At 48.7% G+C, this 16578-nt stretch overlaps 1 protein-coding gene across 1 annotated transcript; it reads left to right on the top strand.

Moving 5' to 3' along the window:
* The first annotated feature begins 9227 nt into the window (after positions 1-9227).
* On the top strand, positions 9228-15979 carry DUSP26 (dual specificity phosphatase 26). Its single transcript, XM_065946812.1, has 4 exons — positions 9228-9497; positions 11606-11898; positions 13851-14065; positions 15154-15979. Exons 1-4 carry the CDS (start codon positions 9381-9383, stop codon positions 15351-15353), a joined length of 825 nt encoding a protein of 274 aa, XP_065802884.1. The 5' UTR covers positions 9228-9380; the 3' UTR covers positions 15354-15979.
* Positions 15980-16578: the final 599 nt, after the last annotated feature.

Below are 16578 nucleotides of genomic sequence, written 5' to 3'. Positions count from 1 at the left end.
AACCTATAATGGAATATAATCTGCAAAAAGCATTTTTAAAATTTTAAATTGAAACAGAAAAAAACCACTGTGTTGTGACAATAAATGATCATTTGAGTACATACTAAAGTCATACCATCCTATCCAGCTGAAAATACATTAAAATGTTTAATAAAATAGGAATATAAAATTATACTTGAAAAGTATAGTGCCATTCCTAATGTGTTATGATTTACACAGTGCCATGTATGAATGTTCCTGTCAAAATGTTTAAAGACTATCTGCAGCTTCTGACAGAATTCAAAGTTTATAGAAAATATAGGAATAAAGGAAAAATTCAAATGACACTACGATAAAAGCAAGTCTAGTATGTGGGACATCCTTTAAGACAATTGTGACCCTATGGACCGTAGCCTACCAGGCTCCTCTGTCCGTGGGATTTCCCAGGCAAGAATACTGGAATGGGTTGCCATGCACTCCTCCAGGGGATCTTCCTGACCCAGAGATCAAACCCTCCTCTCCTGCATTGCAGGCAGATTCTTTACTGCTGAGCCAGAGGAAATCCCAAAGGGCATAATAAACAAAGGGAATCCATGAACCTTAGTTGGGTCACTGGTTAAACAAATAAGCTATTAAAATTTCTCCTCTGTTGGAGAAAATTGAATATGGACTGTATATTAAAAGATATTAAAATATCATCAAACTCACCAAGTCTCATAATAGCACTGTGGTTATGTATGAGAGTGTACTTACTTTTAGGGGATATATGCTAAAGTATATGAGTTGAAAGTATTTTGCAGGTCAGTAAATTAGCAACATAAATGTAAACATATGATTATCTATAAATACTTTATATATTATCTACATAACTATATATAATAGGAACAGGAAATAAAACACACACATATTTATACAAATATATGTTTAGAATATATACATACAAAAACAAGTAGAAAAGGTAGAAGTGGCAAAATGGTCACAATTGCTCAATTTAAACGGTGGATGAATAGTATTATTTCATTGTAGTTCTTTCTTTTTTTCTTTCTTTTTTTTAATGAGTAAGTTGCCCAAGATCACAGCTGATAACAGACAGACTGGGATTGAAACTAAGACAGCACGCTTCCTTTTTCTTTTTTTTTTAACAATAATATTTTATTTTATTTATTTTATTTTTTGGCCATGCCACGTGACATATGGGATCTTAGTTCCCCCACCAGGGATCAAACCCGTGTCCCCTGAAGTGGAGGTGCAGGGTCTCAACCTCTGGACTGCCAGGCAAGTCCCTCATTTTTCCAATTTTCTGTAAGTCTGCAATTTTTTCAGCTTAAAATGTTGATGAGAAAAATAGGAAGGGAAACCTCGACCTGCCAGAAACTAGAACAAAGTAGCTGAAACAACCAAGACGAGATTTGGACCCCATGAGCTGAGTTTTCAGCGTCTGAGCAGAGACAAGGGCTGAAAGAGAGGCGTGGTAGAAAGCCAGAAGTAGGGAGTAAACTTCCTGCCGATAAACAGAACCGGCCACCTGGTGTCTGAAGCCAGAGTGATCCCCTGACCTCTGGCCCTTGCCATCAACAGAAGGATCCACACAAGACAAGAGCCCTGAGTCTTCATAACACGTTGGTCCTGGACTCAGATGTGAACTGTCTTCGGAAAACAAAACCCTGAGACAGGGCTTTGGCTCAACTGAACTAAGCTACCATTCCACAGTTTGATGAGCTAAAACCCACTGTCCAGAATTTGTAATAATAGCAGAAGAATATTCATTGTGGCACTATTTATGGTAAAAAGAGATTGAAAACCAACCATATGTCCATCAATAGACTGTTGATTGAATATCCTGTGGTATCACTACACAGTAGAATGAGGAGGTTATATTTTAAAAGGGAGCCAAAATATAATCTAATATTAGAAGAGATATTCCATCACTTCTGCTGTATTCTATTTACTTTGGAGACAGTCACTAAGTCCAGTCTACACCGAATGTCTCAGGAAGATCTCCTGGAGAAGGGAATGGCAACCCAGTCCAGTATCCTTGCCTGGAGAATCCCATGGACAGAAGAGCCTGAAAGGCTACAGGCCATGAGGTCACAAAGAGCCAGACATGACTGAATAACTAACAGTTACTCTAATAAGCAATAAACTCAGTTTTGGGAAACCAAGAAGTTATTTGGATACTAATTTGGAAGCCAGCATTCTATGAGGACAAAGAGAAAAAGTTAAAGCCAGCAAAGAGAAAGGGCAGATTACAATAAAGGATGGCAAGAACACTGGGTGGAAAAAAAAGACTTTTCATCAGCAAAAATAAATGCTGAAAGACAATGAAGTAATATCTTTAATGTGCTGAAGAAACATAATTGGGAACCTAAATTTCTAAAGTCAAGCAAAATATCATTTACAAGTCAAGGCAAATTAGAAATTTTTTTATATTCAAGCACTTAGAAATTTACTACTAACCGTACCTTACAAAAAGAACTACTATACTAGAAACAACAACAAAAAAAGAATCCAGAAAAGATGAACAGGATAAAGAAGCAAGAGTTGGCAAAAGAATTAAATATGCTGGTAAATCAAGATAAATATTGCATGTGAAAAAAATTAGAGTATCAATCATTTTTTGTGTGTTTTCAAAAGCCAGCTGGCATTCCCAGTTAAAGACAGCATATTAAAAACAAGCATTTAATTCTGCTTCTTCCTGAAACCCCACAAAATTGATAGTTGAAAGATCCCTTTAAAATAAAATAAAACCCACCAGAATGAAAAGAAGAGGAACTATTTCAGCAGCAACAAAATATTGGATGCTGAAGAGCAGAAGGCAAGTCATTTGGGGAATATTGGTGATCAATCTGATTTACACATCCGAGCAACCAAACGGCTAAGGAACCAGCAACTCCATATATCTCTGGAAGATGAATTAAAAGCATAGAATGGATTGGAAGTCTTTTTAAGTTAAACTCCGCAGACCTCCTATCACTGAAGTCCAGGCAACTGTGCCTTCCCAGAAGAAGTCAAGCTTATCCTTTAAAGTAAAACAGAGGGTCTCCTGACTGGGCAGGTATCAGGCATGTTTGAGCATGGTGGTAGCATACTAAGAACGGACGATGCCCAGGAAACAGGGCATCCAATTCCCAGCATGAGCGTAAAAGGAGATCAGTCCCAGAGGAACAGCCCTTTCCTAGTGTTGAGAGCAGCCTAACCAGATGGGGATCCACCAGAAGTCTCCAGAAGACAGTTACAGGACTTCCCTGGGGGCGCGGTGGTTAAGGATCCACCTGCCAATGCAGGGGGGGCGGGGGAGGGACAGGGGTTTGATCCCTGGTCCGGGAAGACCCCACATGCTGCAGAGCAGCTAAGCCTCTGAGCCACAGTTACTGAAGCCCCAGTGCCTAGAGCCTCTGTTCTGCCACAAGAGAAGCCTCCACAATGAGAAGCCCTCACACCACACTGCTCAGCCACATCTAGAGGAAGCCTGCATGCAGCAACGAAGACCCAGCATGGTCAAAAATAAAACTGAATAAATAAATAATTTTTAAAAGAGGAAAAGACTTACAGAAAAAAATAATACTGAGAAAATAACTGATACGCTTACTGACAAGAAATGTAGGCACTTGGAGAAAAGTATGGGGCCATACTAGTGAAATATCCATTGAAAATTAAGTAACAAAGCAAAGAAAAAAATAATTATTAACTGAAGGGAAAACAAAGTGATGCAAGAAAAAAAAGCAATCATAGCGAACAATGTGGTTCAACTGTGAATGATTATATAGTTCTAATACCTTAAATACTGATTATTTATATAACAAAATTATGATATAGCTGTACACATAAAAGTGCATAAAGAAGGAATGTGTGTGTGTGTGTGTATATATATATATCTTGGGTGAATGAAATAGCAGAGAAATAAACCTCAACATTCATAGTGAGAAATTAATAGATAATGCCTAAAACTGGAAAAAATCAAGAAATAGCAATATAAACATAATGAGAGATACAAAAACTTTAATATTTGAAATTGTTCAGCGCGTTTCCTTGGGATATGAATGCGGACAATAAGCAGGAGGTTGCTATTTTTGTATAAGTATTGCAGAGTGTTGATTCTTTAAATTATGTGCCTTATGTGATTGATGACTAAAACAAAGAAATGTTTTAAAGTTGTATTCAAAGTAGTGGATAATAATAATAAAGAAGATAGGAGAGAAAATGTTTCTAAGGGAAATTAAAATTAAAATCCTTGTGTTATTCAGGGAGAGCATAAAAGTACCAATTAAGTTTAGACGTTAACTTTCAAATCCACTGAGCTCAATAATGTGGATAATGAACACTAGATAAATTTGACCAAAGAAAGAAAAGGAGAAAAGGAGAAAGAGAAAGCACAGGAGTTAGAAAACACAAAATAAGATGGTGGAAATCATTTTTTAAATACTATAAATATATAAAGAAACAAAAATTAAAAATAAGATAAAGTATAATAAAGTCAGTGATTAAAATACAGTTTAATTTTTAATCTAGCTATAGACAGTTTATGAGTTACACTCAAACAGAAGAATTATATGTAAAGATATATTATTCCAAAAAAGACAGAGTTTTTTTTTTTAACTCTTAGAGAAACTGCTTATTGACTGAAACATTTTTAAAATAATAACAATGAATTTTTAAAAGCCTGTGAACTTTGCGTGCCTAATAATACAGACTGATACTATACTCCCATAAAACTGACAGAATTGCAAAAAGAAATTAACAAACCCACAAACACGTGGTGGAAAAATTCCCTCCCTCCAAAGCTGGTAAAGGGGTTTCCCTGATGGTCCAGTGGTTAAGACTCTTGCCTTCCCATACGGGAGCATGGGTTCAAGCCCTGGTGGGGGAAGTAAGGTCCCACATGCCTTGGGGCCGAGGCCAAAAATTAAAAAGACAAAGCAACTGGTAAGAAATTAAGAATTTAGAATATTTAAAACCTTATATAGAAAGGAAAGAAAGAAAGAAACCTGTGACCCCAAGCAGAGATTGATTATTCTCTTCAAGCACTTGTGGGACATTCATTTGCAGTAAGAAAGTCTGAACTGATTTCATAGAACTGACATTTTAAATTAATTCACACTGATGGTAGAAGATGCAGGAAATGTAGACAGTTTAAAGCACAAGGCAAAAGTTACCTATAGTCTCACTTTGAGTTCAACTCTTTTACTATTTGACATATTTCTTTTCAGTCTTTTTCAAAATGTTTTCATACATGCTTTTTCTTTTTTCTTCTTTTTTTGGTAATAGTTATATTTACTGTGTATTCCTTTTACATCGTTTTGTTCGCAACTAATGATGCCGTAATTTGCCGCTCTGGGACCTACCAGTCTCCCCAAAGTTTATTTTCATCACAAAATCAGGCTAATGAAAAGAATAGTCACTTTTTGTGATAAATCTGTGACTCTTAGAAAAAGGGACTATTCATAGTGATAAGTTGTGTCCATCTCTAGGTAAATCAGCCAACCGGGCTACAGAACACTTTGGTGGACCGACGGAGAAGGAAGGTTTTAGAGTTGAAGCAAAAACAGATTCTCACGATCCCGAAAGGACCTACTTACTAGCTCTCCTCCCCAGTACAGAGCCGGCAGCAGCCCGGGGCGGAGGAAACCAACCGGTTCATCCCTGGCTGACGCCTGGGCAGACCGACACGCAGATCACACGCAGGGGCCTGGGGAAGACGGGGTGCCAGATGCGGGCGGAGGAAGACGCCGAAGCAGGAAGGGGGCTGGGAGGATGGAGATCTGCAAGAATAAGCCAGCATCCGTACGGGGCATCCTCAAAGCCAGCATCCATACGGGGCATCCTCAAAGCCAGCATCCATACCGGGCATCTTTCCTCCATTCTGGAAAGACAGGTGGAGTCGTTCTCTGCCCCGCCTCCCCTCACCACACCCCCATCGCTAAATGCAGTCATACCTGCCCGTGCCCTGTGGCCTGAACCTGTCCACGAAAGGGGCCGTTTAAACCTGCAGCTGAGCTCGGGGTGGACCAGCCCGCGACCGACAGGCGTGGCAGTGCGGAGGGCGTGGCTGGGAGGAAGCCAGGCCCGCCTCGACCTGCATTTCTCCACTTATGGCAAAGAATTACAGGGCGTCGGGTGACCCCCGGGGGGACTAAAGGCCGCCTCCCCCAACCTCCAAAACCTGCAGAGCCGGCCACCCGGGAGCCACGCCCTCTGAGGACCGGTGGGGGCGGGGTGCTTGCGAAGGGCTCGCTCTGGCTTCCAGCGGGTAATTCCTGTAAGTTCTGCTACATTCTTGGCACAAAATAGGGCTTGATACACTAACTACTGGGCTTCCCAGGTGGCCCGAGTGGTAAAGAACCTGCCCGCAAAGCGGGAGACTTGCTCTCTGTCCCTAAGTAGGGAAGATCCCCTGCAGGAGGGCATGGCAACCCACTCCAGTATTCTTGCCTGGAAAATCCCATGGACAGAGGAGCCTGGTGGGCTACAGTCCACGGGGTCGCAAAGAGTCAGACACACTGAAGTGACTTAGCACGCACGCACACTATTACCATGGTTTTTCCTTATGCTACAGAGCTTTGAGGCCCCGGTTTTGGTTTTACACAGTTCTGGGTTTAAAACCATGCCCAAATCCCAATGATTAGCTATTTGGCTGCTTCGGAATGGGTTTACCACCACAAAACCTACTTCCCCAACTAGGAAATGGAATTAATACTATCTACGTTATGGGATTAAATTAGCTAACAGATAGAAAGCATTTAACCCAGTAGCACAGAGTCCATAGTTAAACCGTAGCAGTTAGAACTACTGTTTAACATGTATTTCCTAGTCTTGCCTGTTTTTCCTCCTCTTTGCTCATACTGAACTCTTTTTCCCTCTCTCTCTCCATGTAATTATTTTTTAGAAGAAGTATGTCTTTAGAAACCACTTGGAAATCTATTCCTATCTGCCTTTTTTATCATCTCTGTTCTTTTCATCCCAGTGTGGTGAATCCATTCATAACTTCTAATAATGAGAACAGACATTTAAATAAATGTAGCAAATCATGAAGTTACTAGCCCATTCGTCCTTCGCTAGAAGTCATTATGAGCGCAAAGAAGGAAAAGAACAAATAAGAGTAGATCAAGAAAGGCTTTATAGAAGAAGCAACACTTCAACCTCATCTTGAAATATAAAAATTTGGAATCAGATAGTCCTGGGATTGAACCCCTGTTCTGGCACTAATTAGCCGTGGGTGAGTTAACTAATCTGGCCAAGTATCAATCTCCTCATGTATTCAACAAAGATAATAACACCCACCTCAAGGGGAGTTGGATTAAATGAGTTCATAAATGTGGAAATCCAAGGAATTGGTGATAGTAAGTTATCAATACACGCTTATTCTCTTTCCTTCCGCTCATTACCTGTCGAATCCTCTCCATTACCTTCTTACTAACTCTTTCTTCCCTTCTCCCTCCCTCTCCATCTTTAGTTCAGCTGGGTGTCACCTGGAAACATAATAAGCCTTCTAAGAAGTTACAAAGAAAAGTATGAAGCCACTTGAGTTGTAGGTTGACCCTGTCCTCATGAAGATCTTGATCCATGGGCAATTTCTATGGTTACATCTGGCCAAATTGTCTATAGCATGCTTTAAAGCATATTTTCCCAGCTTTTTGAGAAAAGTGCAATGCAGGGTTGAAAGATGTAGATCTCAGCTAAAGACTGAGATGAAATTTATCATCTACAACATCTTCTCAACCTACCGACCCTAAAGTCTCCATCACTTCTAATGAGGTTAGTGTGTGACATATGCTCTTAACAGTTGGATTCAGAACCATTTTTTCTTTTTAATGTTTATTTTTTGTCAGCTTCATGTGGCCTATGGGATCTTAGTTCCCCCAGCTGAGTGACTGAACCCATGCCCCCTGCATTGGACATGAGGAGTCTTAACAACTGGACCACCAGGGAAGTCCCCTGGGACCACTCTTTACCAAAGTTTCCCTGAATTGACAAATCCCAATTTCCCAGGAGAGTTTTTGCTTTCAGTGAAGAAGATTTCATTTCTTCATGCAAACTTCCATACAAAGAAGGCACAAGGAGAAGGAAAAGGAATTGCATTTGCTTCTCTACAGGAGAAAAGACTGTAGAAGGGGAATTACTGGCATCCCGTGATGGAGCTGACCTGGGGACTGTGTCACTTTCTCTGACTCAGATTTCAAAGCCTGACCTACTCTCCCGCTAGGAATGGAGTCCATCCTGGTTTCAGCTACAGTAGGTATACCATCTACTCATCCCCAGCCAGGTCCAGCCTGACCCTGTCTTCTTCCTGCCTTCCTCCTGCCAGGCAGCTTGCCTGGAAGCTGAGTCTTTTTAAAGCATCACCTGATAACATTCATCCCTGCCCCCAACCCAGCCCCATCACACAGCGAGCCAGGCCCAGGGACCACACCACAGTCCTTGCCTTGAAAGTGTTTACAATACGGAAGCCAAGAAGGTACTTAGGGTAGAAAAGCAAGTGAAGCTAAGTATCACCAAAAGGCAACATGTGAATTTCTTCAGGAGCAGAGGAAAAGGAAATTTACAAGGAGCTGAGCTGGTGAAAATGGCTTCCTGATAAAAAGCCACTGTGCTGAACTGGTGGTTCAGTAGTTAAGACTCCACATTCCCAATGCAGAGGGACTGGGTTCCATCCTGGTCTGGGCACTAGATCCCACATGCCACAGCTAAGACCCGGAGCAGCCAGATAAATACCTTTTCAAAAAAAGAAAGAGAAATCCACTGTGCCTTCTCCATTGTGTGTGTGTTGGGGGGTGGGGGGAGCGAGTGGATGGAAGGGCTGACACCTGTTCAGAAAGCCCTTAAGGACTTGAACTTCCCAGGCAGGCAACCAGGCTGCCTGGCAGCGCCTAGGGAGTGCCCAGGGCAAATTACTTAGCCTCTGGATGCCTCCATCTCCTCCTCCCTAAAATGGGCTCAATAACAATATCCTCTCCTCCCTCAGAGACTGCGATGAAGATAAAATGAGTTAAAATCTGTGGAGCAGAGGGTACACCGTGCTTAGTAAATACTCATCAGGGTTAAGGACAAGAGTTATTTGCGCCACAGTGTTCTGGCGCAGGAGACATGTACAAGCGAGTGGGCATCGTCCTGATCTGTGTAATTAATGCTGCCGGGGAGGAGCGTGTGTGCTCAAGACACCGTCTGGGCCGCCTTACATAATGTCAGCTTTAGGCGAAGTGCCTGTCATTGGCGCAGCTCCGAAAATACACATACACACGAGCATGCCCGCGAGGCGGGGCCGCAGGGGGTGCGGGCTGCGTGGCCCGCGCCGCCGCCTGTCCGCTCGGGCCCCCGGGTGCCAGACCGGGTCCCTGCGTGTCGCCGACACACGCGCACACCGACACCAGCCCCGCTTCGACGTGCGTGTCATGGCTTAAAAATAGATGCTAATCCGTCAACCGGTCTGCCAAGCCAGACCGAGGCGGCGGCGGAGTCATGGCCGTGGGGCTGCCTGCGCCTGCGATCCGCCTCCGGGACTGAGACCCGCGCCGCCTCCCGAGGTAGCGGGGCCGCGGCGGGTGGGCGAGGCGCCGGGGGTCGGGGCTGGGGGGCTGGGGCGGGGGGTCGGGGGGCGGTTAAAAGGGGCCTGGGAGCCCGCCGGCGGGGCCCTCCCGGGGCTCCCTCCCTCCGCGCCCGGCTGTCTGGGTTGGCGAGGACTGGGCGACAGCCATGAACCTGTTACAACCACAGCAGAGGGAGGGAGGAAGGGAGGGGGGCCGCGGCCCGGGGCCCCCAAAAGCTGGCGACTGGGGCTGGAGCGTGTCCAGGGACGGAATTGCGAGAAAGCGAGTGCCACGGAGCTCCCGCGACACCGGGGCTGCTTCCCGCTTTCTTTCCACCATTCAGCATCACACAGGCAGCAGCATTCTGTTCCCAGAAAATGTTGTTTGGGAGCCAAGTGGTGAGGTCTTCAGGCCTGCGGAGCAAAAGTGGATGATGATATGATGATGCTGATGATGAAGATGCCGATCCCGGTGGGGATGACAGTGATAGTGGTGGTGGGGATGATGGTCAGGATGGTGATAGTGGCGATGGAGGTGGCCGTGATTGCTACACTGTTTTCTTTCTACACTCGGGGGCGGGGGGGGGGATCTATCTTCCTAAATAACCCCTCAACACGCTAAGATCCAGCCTCCCTTCACCAGTCCTGATCCTAAGACCCCTGCTTCTTATGCCTTCTGAGTGCTGGAGCTCTCCTGGCCCTGGGGGTACGGGGATTGGGGAGAACTGGGCCCCTGTTGAGACTGGGGGGGGGGGGGACAGGACGAAGACGGCCTCTCACTGGGGACCCTTCCTTGAGCCCCTGGGGCAGAAGACAGGATGAGGCGTGGGAGGGGGATTCTTCAGAGCAGCCCACTTTTCCCAGGGCCAGGATCACCATGCAGAGGACGAGGAGGAAGAAGAGGAGGAGGAGGGGTAGGAAGAGGAGATAAGAGGCGCTGGAGTGGGGGGCTGTTGCTACGATGCCCCCCTGCCTGCAGCTCCCAGGGCGAGTCTCAAAGGCTGGCCCTTCCCAGCTCCACAGCTCAACGTGTGGTCCCTGCTCTTCACAGAGAGTCAGGCCCCTCACTGAGGACCCCCGTGTGCTAAATAGGGTCACTTGATTTCACCAGCAACACAGGCACTCATTCCACACTCTGAGCCCCTGGGCCAGGCAGGAGCCCCCATTTCTTCACTTTCTTCCCTCCTCCAGCCCCCACCCTCTGCCTCTCCACACACACACACACACACACACACACACACACACACACACACACACACACACACACACACACACACACACACACACACACACACACCCCCCACACACACAGAGTACCCCAGCCCTGCCTGGACCCAGAGAGATGAGGTTTAATCAGTGACATCTGTTACGTTGACCAAGGGAGGCTGCTCTGCCTGTGTTGCCCAGATAGCTGGCGCTTCCTTCCATTAACCCGGGTCTTCAGCCAGTGTTTCTCAAAAACTTCAGCTTCCTCTTTACTCCTCTTCCCCACGCGCCCCATCCCCCGGCTGGACTTCCCAGAGCAGGCTGAGGGCTGAGGGCGGGAGGGCAGGAAGGGGTTAAAGCGGCCCATCTCCCCCCATCCACCACCACCACCCCACCCCCCAGGCCTGCGGGCCAGTGTCACTGGCCCCAGCTGCTGCTGGCTTCAGGGCAACTCCTTCTGGATGGATCCAGAACCTCCCCCCAAGACCCCCTCCCAGCTCCCCAGCCTGTCTGCCGGCAGCCCCAGGCAGATGAGACCCAGACGCGGGCTGGCAGGGCTTCCAGCACTGGGCCCTGCCACCCAGATGACAAATGTGTGTGCGTGTGCGTGTGCCTGTCTGTGTGTTGACTGTGTGTGCGGAGTGGGGGTGGGGTGGTGGAGCAGACGCCCAGCAGCTGGGCCGCTGCCTCGGCCCCGTAAACAAGAACATGTGATGCTCCCACCTCCTTGCCTGGCGGAGCCAAAGAGCAGGGCGACAGGAGCTGCTGCCGCTCAAAGTGCCCGCCCCGCCCAGGGCCAGACTTCACCGTCCTTCTCCAGAACCTTCTCCCCGGGGCGGGCAGGGACCCCGCCGCCCCGGACGCGCTCAGGCGGCACTCACACCCCGCCTCTGCCCGCAGCTGCCGCCTGGACGCCCGCCCCGCCTCACCTCGCGCACCCCGGTGGCTGCCAGGCCTCCTGCCGCCTCTAAGATGTGCCCCGGCAACTGGCTCTGGGCTTCGGTGACATTCATGGCCCGCTTCTCCCGGAGCGGCTCGAGGTCTCCCGTCCGCGTGAGAGGCGCCCTGGAGGAGCCGCCCGCCGTCCAGCACCCCTTCCTCAACGTCTTCGAGCTGGAGAGGCTGCTCTACACGGGCAAGACCGCCTGCAACCACGCCGACGAGGTCTGGCCGGGCCTCTACCTCGGAGACCAGTACGTACCCGGCTGACTGGGGCCACGGCTGCGTGTGTATGGGGGCTCTGTGCGTGTGTGTGTGTGCAAGAAGAAAGAAGGGTGGCAGAGAGGCGTGGAGTTGTGCTGTTGGTTCCACACTGAGGATGGAAGGGAGGGGGTACATGGGTAGAGTGGAGGCTGGAGGGTTGGGGAGGGGGGACAGGATTACCTATGTGCTAAGTCACTTCAATCAAGTTGGACTCTTTGCAACCCCATGGACTGTAGCCCAGGAGGCTTCCCTGTCCATGGGATTCTCCGGGCAAGAATGCTGGAGTGGGTTGCCTGGCCCTCCGCTAGGGGATCTTCTGGGCCCAGGGATCGAACCGGTGTCTCTTAGGTTGGACAGGATTACTGATAGACCCAATTCTGAACAGACAGGCTCTGTTCGGGTAATCATGTCATTCATTGAGCACAATGCATTAGCATTTTCATATGCCAGTGCTGTGGGCTGGACATCATAGATGACTTATCTGACCGTCCATCTTTGTGCCCTGAGAAAAAGCTATCACTGGGGCCAGGAACAGTGGCTGGTAAGGCGAGTGGTGCCCCAGGCGACATTAATGGTAAAGAGCCTGCCTGGCAATGCAGAAGATGTAAGAGACCTGGGTTCGATCCCTGGGTCGGGAAGATGCCCTGGAGCAGGGCATGGCAGCCCACTTCAGTATTCTTGCCTGGAGAAGCCCGTGGACAGAGGCGCCCGGTGGGTTACAGTCCACAGGGTCACAAAGAGTCGGATTGAAGCGATTTAGCACATATAACAAAAAGGGTGTGGGGAGTGGACCAAGCGAAGCCACAGAGTATGCAGAGGCTCTGCCAGATGGGGGCGACAGAGAGACGGGAGTCAAAGAGAAAGGAGGCCCTCCAGGTCTTTTCCGAGAGCTTCAGAGCCTACAAGGAGTTTTTCACAGGCTTTTTCTCTGTTAATCTTCATGATAGCCTGGTGATGTAGGTACCACTATCCCCAGGTTACACAGGAGGAATTGGAAGCTCAGAGAAGCTGGGACTGGCCCAAGGTCCCACGGGTCGTAAGTAGCAGAGCCCAGGACTTAGAGGTTCAAGTTCAGGGTGCTTTCTGTTCCAGGAGCTGGCACTAGACAGGGCATTCGATATGACCCTGTTGGCATGAGCTGAGGGCTGTGAACCACGGAAACCCCTGCAGGTGACATCCGCAGGGTAACCATGGGCTTGGAGTAACCGGCAAAACACAAGAAAATTCTGGGCATCAGAGAGAGTCTAAACAGGAAAGGGACTTTCCTGACTGTCCAATGTTTAGGACTCCCTGCTTCCACTTCAGTGTGCACAGGTTCGATCCCTGGTCGAGGAACTAAGATCCTGCAGGCCGCATGGGACAGCCAGGAAAAAAAAAAAAAAAGTTTTATAAAAATAAAGTAATGGAGGAGTGCTGAGAACCAAAGCAATTCAAGGTTACCAGGTTAAACGTGAGCTGCTCCAACAAGCCATCCAGTGTCCAGATCCTCCCTGCCACGTCCAGACCCATCCACTGAACTCCTCTCTCTACCTGAATGCCCTGGTGTGAAGAAAACCCATCTCTCCCAAGATGCCCCAATCTTTCTCCCGCTCGATTCCACTGTTGGCAGGTACTTCCTTCCATGAAGTACAAACCCTGTTGCTCTTTCTCACGGATCAAGTATTAATAAAATCCTGTGGCCTCCAAGCATCTTTCCGTATGTTATCAGGGCTGCGGTTTGTCCGTCTCTCTTGTCTTCTCTCCCCCAGGCCAAAAATCTCTCCAGGACTCCCCAGCTTTGCTCCAGGACAAGACTCAGAGTCATTGCGCATCCTGGGTTCTCAGGAAGTGAAGGGAAGGCCTGGAGCCAGTGATGTTGGCCGGGCGGTGATCAGGGTACCAAACGGGGTGTCTGGTCCCATCCCCCAGCCTCACCCCCTTCAATCTCTGCTCCTCAATGCAGGGAAATAGCCAACAACCACCGTGAGCTGCGTCGCCTGGGCATCACGCACGTCCTCAATGCCTCTCACAGCCGGTGGCGAGGGACGCCCGAAGCCTACGAAGGGCTGGGCATCCGCTACCTGGGTGTCGAGGCCCACGACTCGCCGGCCTTCGACATGAGCGTCCACTTCCAGGCGGCCGCCGACTTCATCCACCGGGCGCTGAGCCAGCCAGGAGGTAGGAAGGGAAGGGAGCGAGGCGGAGGGGTGGACCCACGGACACTGACTTAGAGCAGAGCCGGGGGCTCTGGGTGTGGAGAGAGAGACTTGAATGATGTGATAAGATGCTCAGTAAAGAAAACTCTTCTCTCAACCATCTTTTCAATGCAATCCATAAAAAGAAGGAAATAATCCCAAATGTCGGGAGAGTGGCAAATTGCCCCTGGGTGGGAAGATTATGGGAGATATATTTTTTTTAATTGTTGCCTTCTTTACATATTTCTAGACTTTCTAACGACTCTTGCTTTGCCTGTCTTGCTTTAGTGATCAGAATATATATGTTGAAGATATAAAAATATTTTACTTTTTAAAGTAAAAAGTATTTTATTTAAAAAATATAAGATGTATTGGGACTTCCCCAGTGGCTAAGACTTTACTTTTCCAATGCAGGGGTGTGGGTTCAATCCTCGGTTGGAGAACTAAGATTCCCACATGCTGTTCACTGCAGAGAAAAAAAAGAAAAGATTTTTTAAAATGGGAAAAAATATATACTAATCACCCCCCCACACACACACACCACCCCCCCAGAATGGATGGGAGACTGAGGAAGGGCCAGGTTAGACACAAAGGATTTTCCATGGATGCACTCAGCAAGTATCAAGCGGAAACTTTACTTGGTACAAAGCTGGGTTTTGCATTAATCTTGAGTCTCTCCCTTCAAGCTTTTTTTAAGCTCTATGTTAGTTATGTTTTAAATGTTTATTTATTTATTTATTTGGCTGTTCTGGGTCTTAACTGTGGCATGAGGGATCTAGTTCCCTGACCCGATCTTGGACTGGGGCCCCCTGCATTGGGAGCGTGGAGTCTTAGCCGCTGGACCGCCAGGCAAGTCCCTCTTCGAGCCCATTTTGGGTTTATGGATGCTGAACTGCTCCAGGCTTTCCGTGTCTCCCCGTCTGTGTGCCTCCGTTTGCCGGGATTCAGATTCTTACCGTCCCCCCATCTGTGCCTCCGAGCACCTCTGCTTACCTGTCTTCCTCCTCACCTGCCCCCAGCCTCCTCCAGCCCGGCGCACGGTCCCCCAGCCTCTCTCGTCTGTGTCCACAGGGAGGATCCTGGTGCACTGCGCCGTGGGAGTGAGCCGCTCGGCCACCCTGGTGCTGGCCTACCTCATGCTGTACCACCGCCTCACCCTCGTGGAGGCCATCAAGAAAGTCAAGGACCACCGAGGCATCATCCCCAACCGGGGCTTCTTGAGGCAGCTCCTGGCCTTGGACCGCAGGCTGCGGCAGGGGCTGGAGGCATGAGGGGTGGGGTAGGGAGGTCAGGCCAGGCCTATGGGTCCCTGGATCCCAGCTGGACAGTGGAGGCCCAGGGGGCAGGTGGGGGGGAGACCGAGTGAACCCTTACTCTCCTTAGAGGGCTGGGACGTGGCCCCAGGCCACAGCTGCTATCTGTTGCGAGGGGATGGGGAGGGGTGAGCTGGGCAGGGTGACGATCACCTAGGAGGGAGCTGGCCTGGGAGGGAGGCAGCTAGGGTCCTGGATGCCAGGCAGGGTGGTCCCAGAGATTCAAGGCCCCTTCTCTTCTTTGTGCTCAAGTGTTCCCCTCCCTCTCTGATAAGGACCCGCCCTGCCCTGTGCCCCTGCGGGGAGACTCAGGGAGGCGGCCGGCGCGGCTGTGATGATGTCGCGTTGTGTGGGGCCAGGAGCAGAGAGACAGACGGTGATGAGATGGTGCGAAAAGCTAAGAGAGAAGCCTGCAGACTTGTTACTCCAAACACGGCAGGAAGAGGTGTGGGAGGCTTGGCGCTGAGCCCGCGGGTGCTGGTCGTGGCCCAAAAATGGCAGAGGTGCATGACTGCGAGTCTATCGCTGATCGCTCGCTTACTGGATCCAAGCGTCTCCAGGAAAAATAAAAATGGTGAAAACGACGCGAGCCTCTTGAATCACTGACGGCTTGTCTGAGTCTGCAGCTCTCTTCCCGAGGGCCCCTGGCTCCCCTCTAAGGGTCCTGAGCCCCCACCAGCCCTTATGCCTCCAGTGATTCTTAAGGGGGATCATCCCTGGCGGCTCGGACAGTCAAGAATCTGCCTGCAATGCAGGAGACCAGGGTTCTTGGGTCTCCTGGGTCGGGAAGATCCCCTGGAGAAGGACATGGCAACCCACTCGTCTTCTTGCCTGGAGAATTGTATGGACAGAGGAGCCTGGCGGGCTATGGTCCATAGGGTCACAAAGACTCGGACGCGATTGAGCGACTAACGTTTCCAGTTTTTAAGGGAGTTTTCTCCCAAGTCCGATTCCAATGCCAGCTGTAAGAATATCTTGTTATTTCCATTTATGTCCACGCAGGGGCAGCAGAGGACCAAAAAGTCAGAGTTGCAAGCTGGAGTGGGACTCCGCACACTGGTATCTTCGAAGCTTAAAATAGGTCTCTGTTCACAAACTCCGGTGTGTAAGAAATACTGGGGTGGTCCAAAAATGCACTCGGGGGTTTCCAATCCCGAATGAGCTTTTTGGCAAACGCAATATA

This window comes from Muntiacus reevesi, chromosome 10 (assembly GCF_963930625.1).
Source record: "Muntiacus reevesi chromosome 10, mMunRee1.1, whole genome shotgun sequence".
In the NCBI taxonomy this organism is placed as follows: Eukaryota; Metazoa; Chordata; class Mammalia; order Artiodactyla; family Cervidae; genus Muntiacus; species Muntiacus reevesi.
The sequence above is the reverse complement of the archived record's forward strand: the minus strand, read 5'-3'. Positions and strand labels throughout refer to the sequence as shown.

Excerpts from the sequence above, each read along its gene's own strand:
- DUSP26 (XM_065946812.1), top strand. The coding sequence starts at position 9,381 with ATGCTAATCCGTCAACCGGTCTGCCAAGCCAGACCGAGGCGGCGGCGG. Across the intron at positions 9,498-11,605 it reads GACCCGCGCCGCCTCCCGAG|CTGCCGCCTGGACGCCCGCC; the intron begins GTAGCGGGGCCG and ends CTCTGCCCGCAG. Across the intron at positions 14,066-15,153 it reads GGCGCTGAGCCAGCCAGGAG|GGAGGATCCTGGTGCACTGC; the intron begins GTAGGAAGGGAA and ends CTGTGTCCACAG.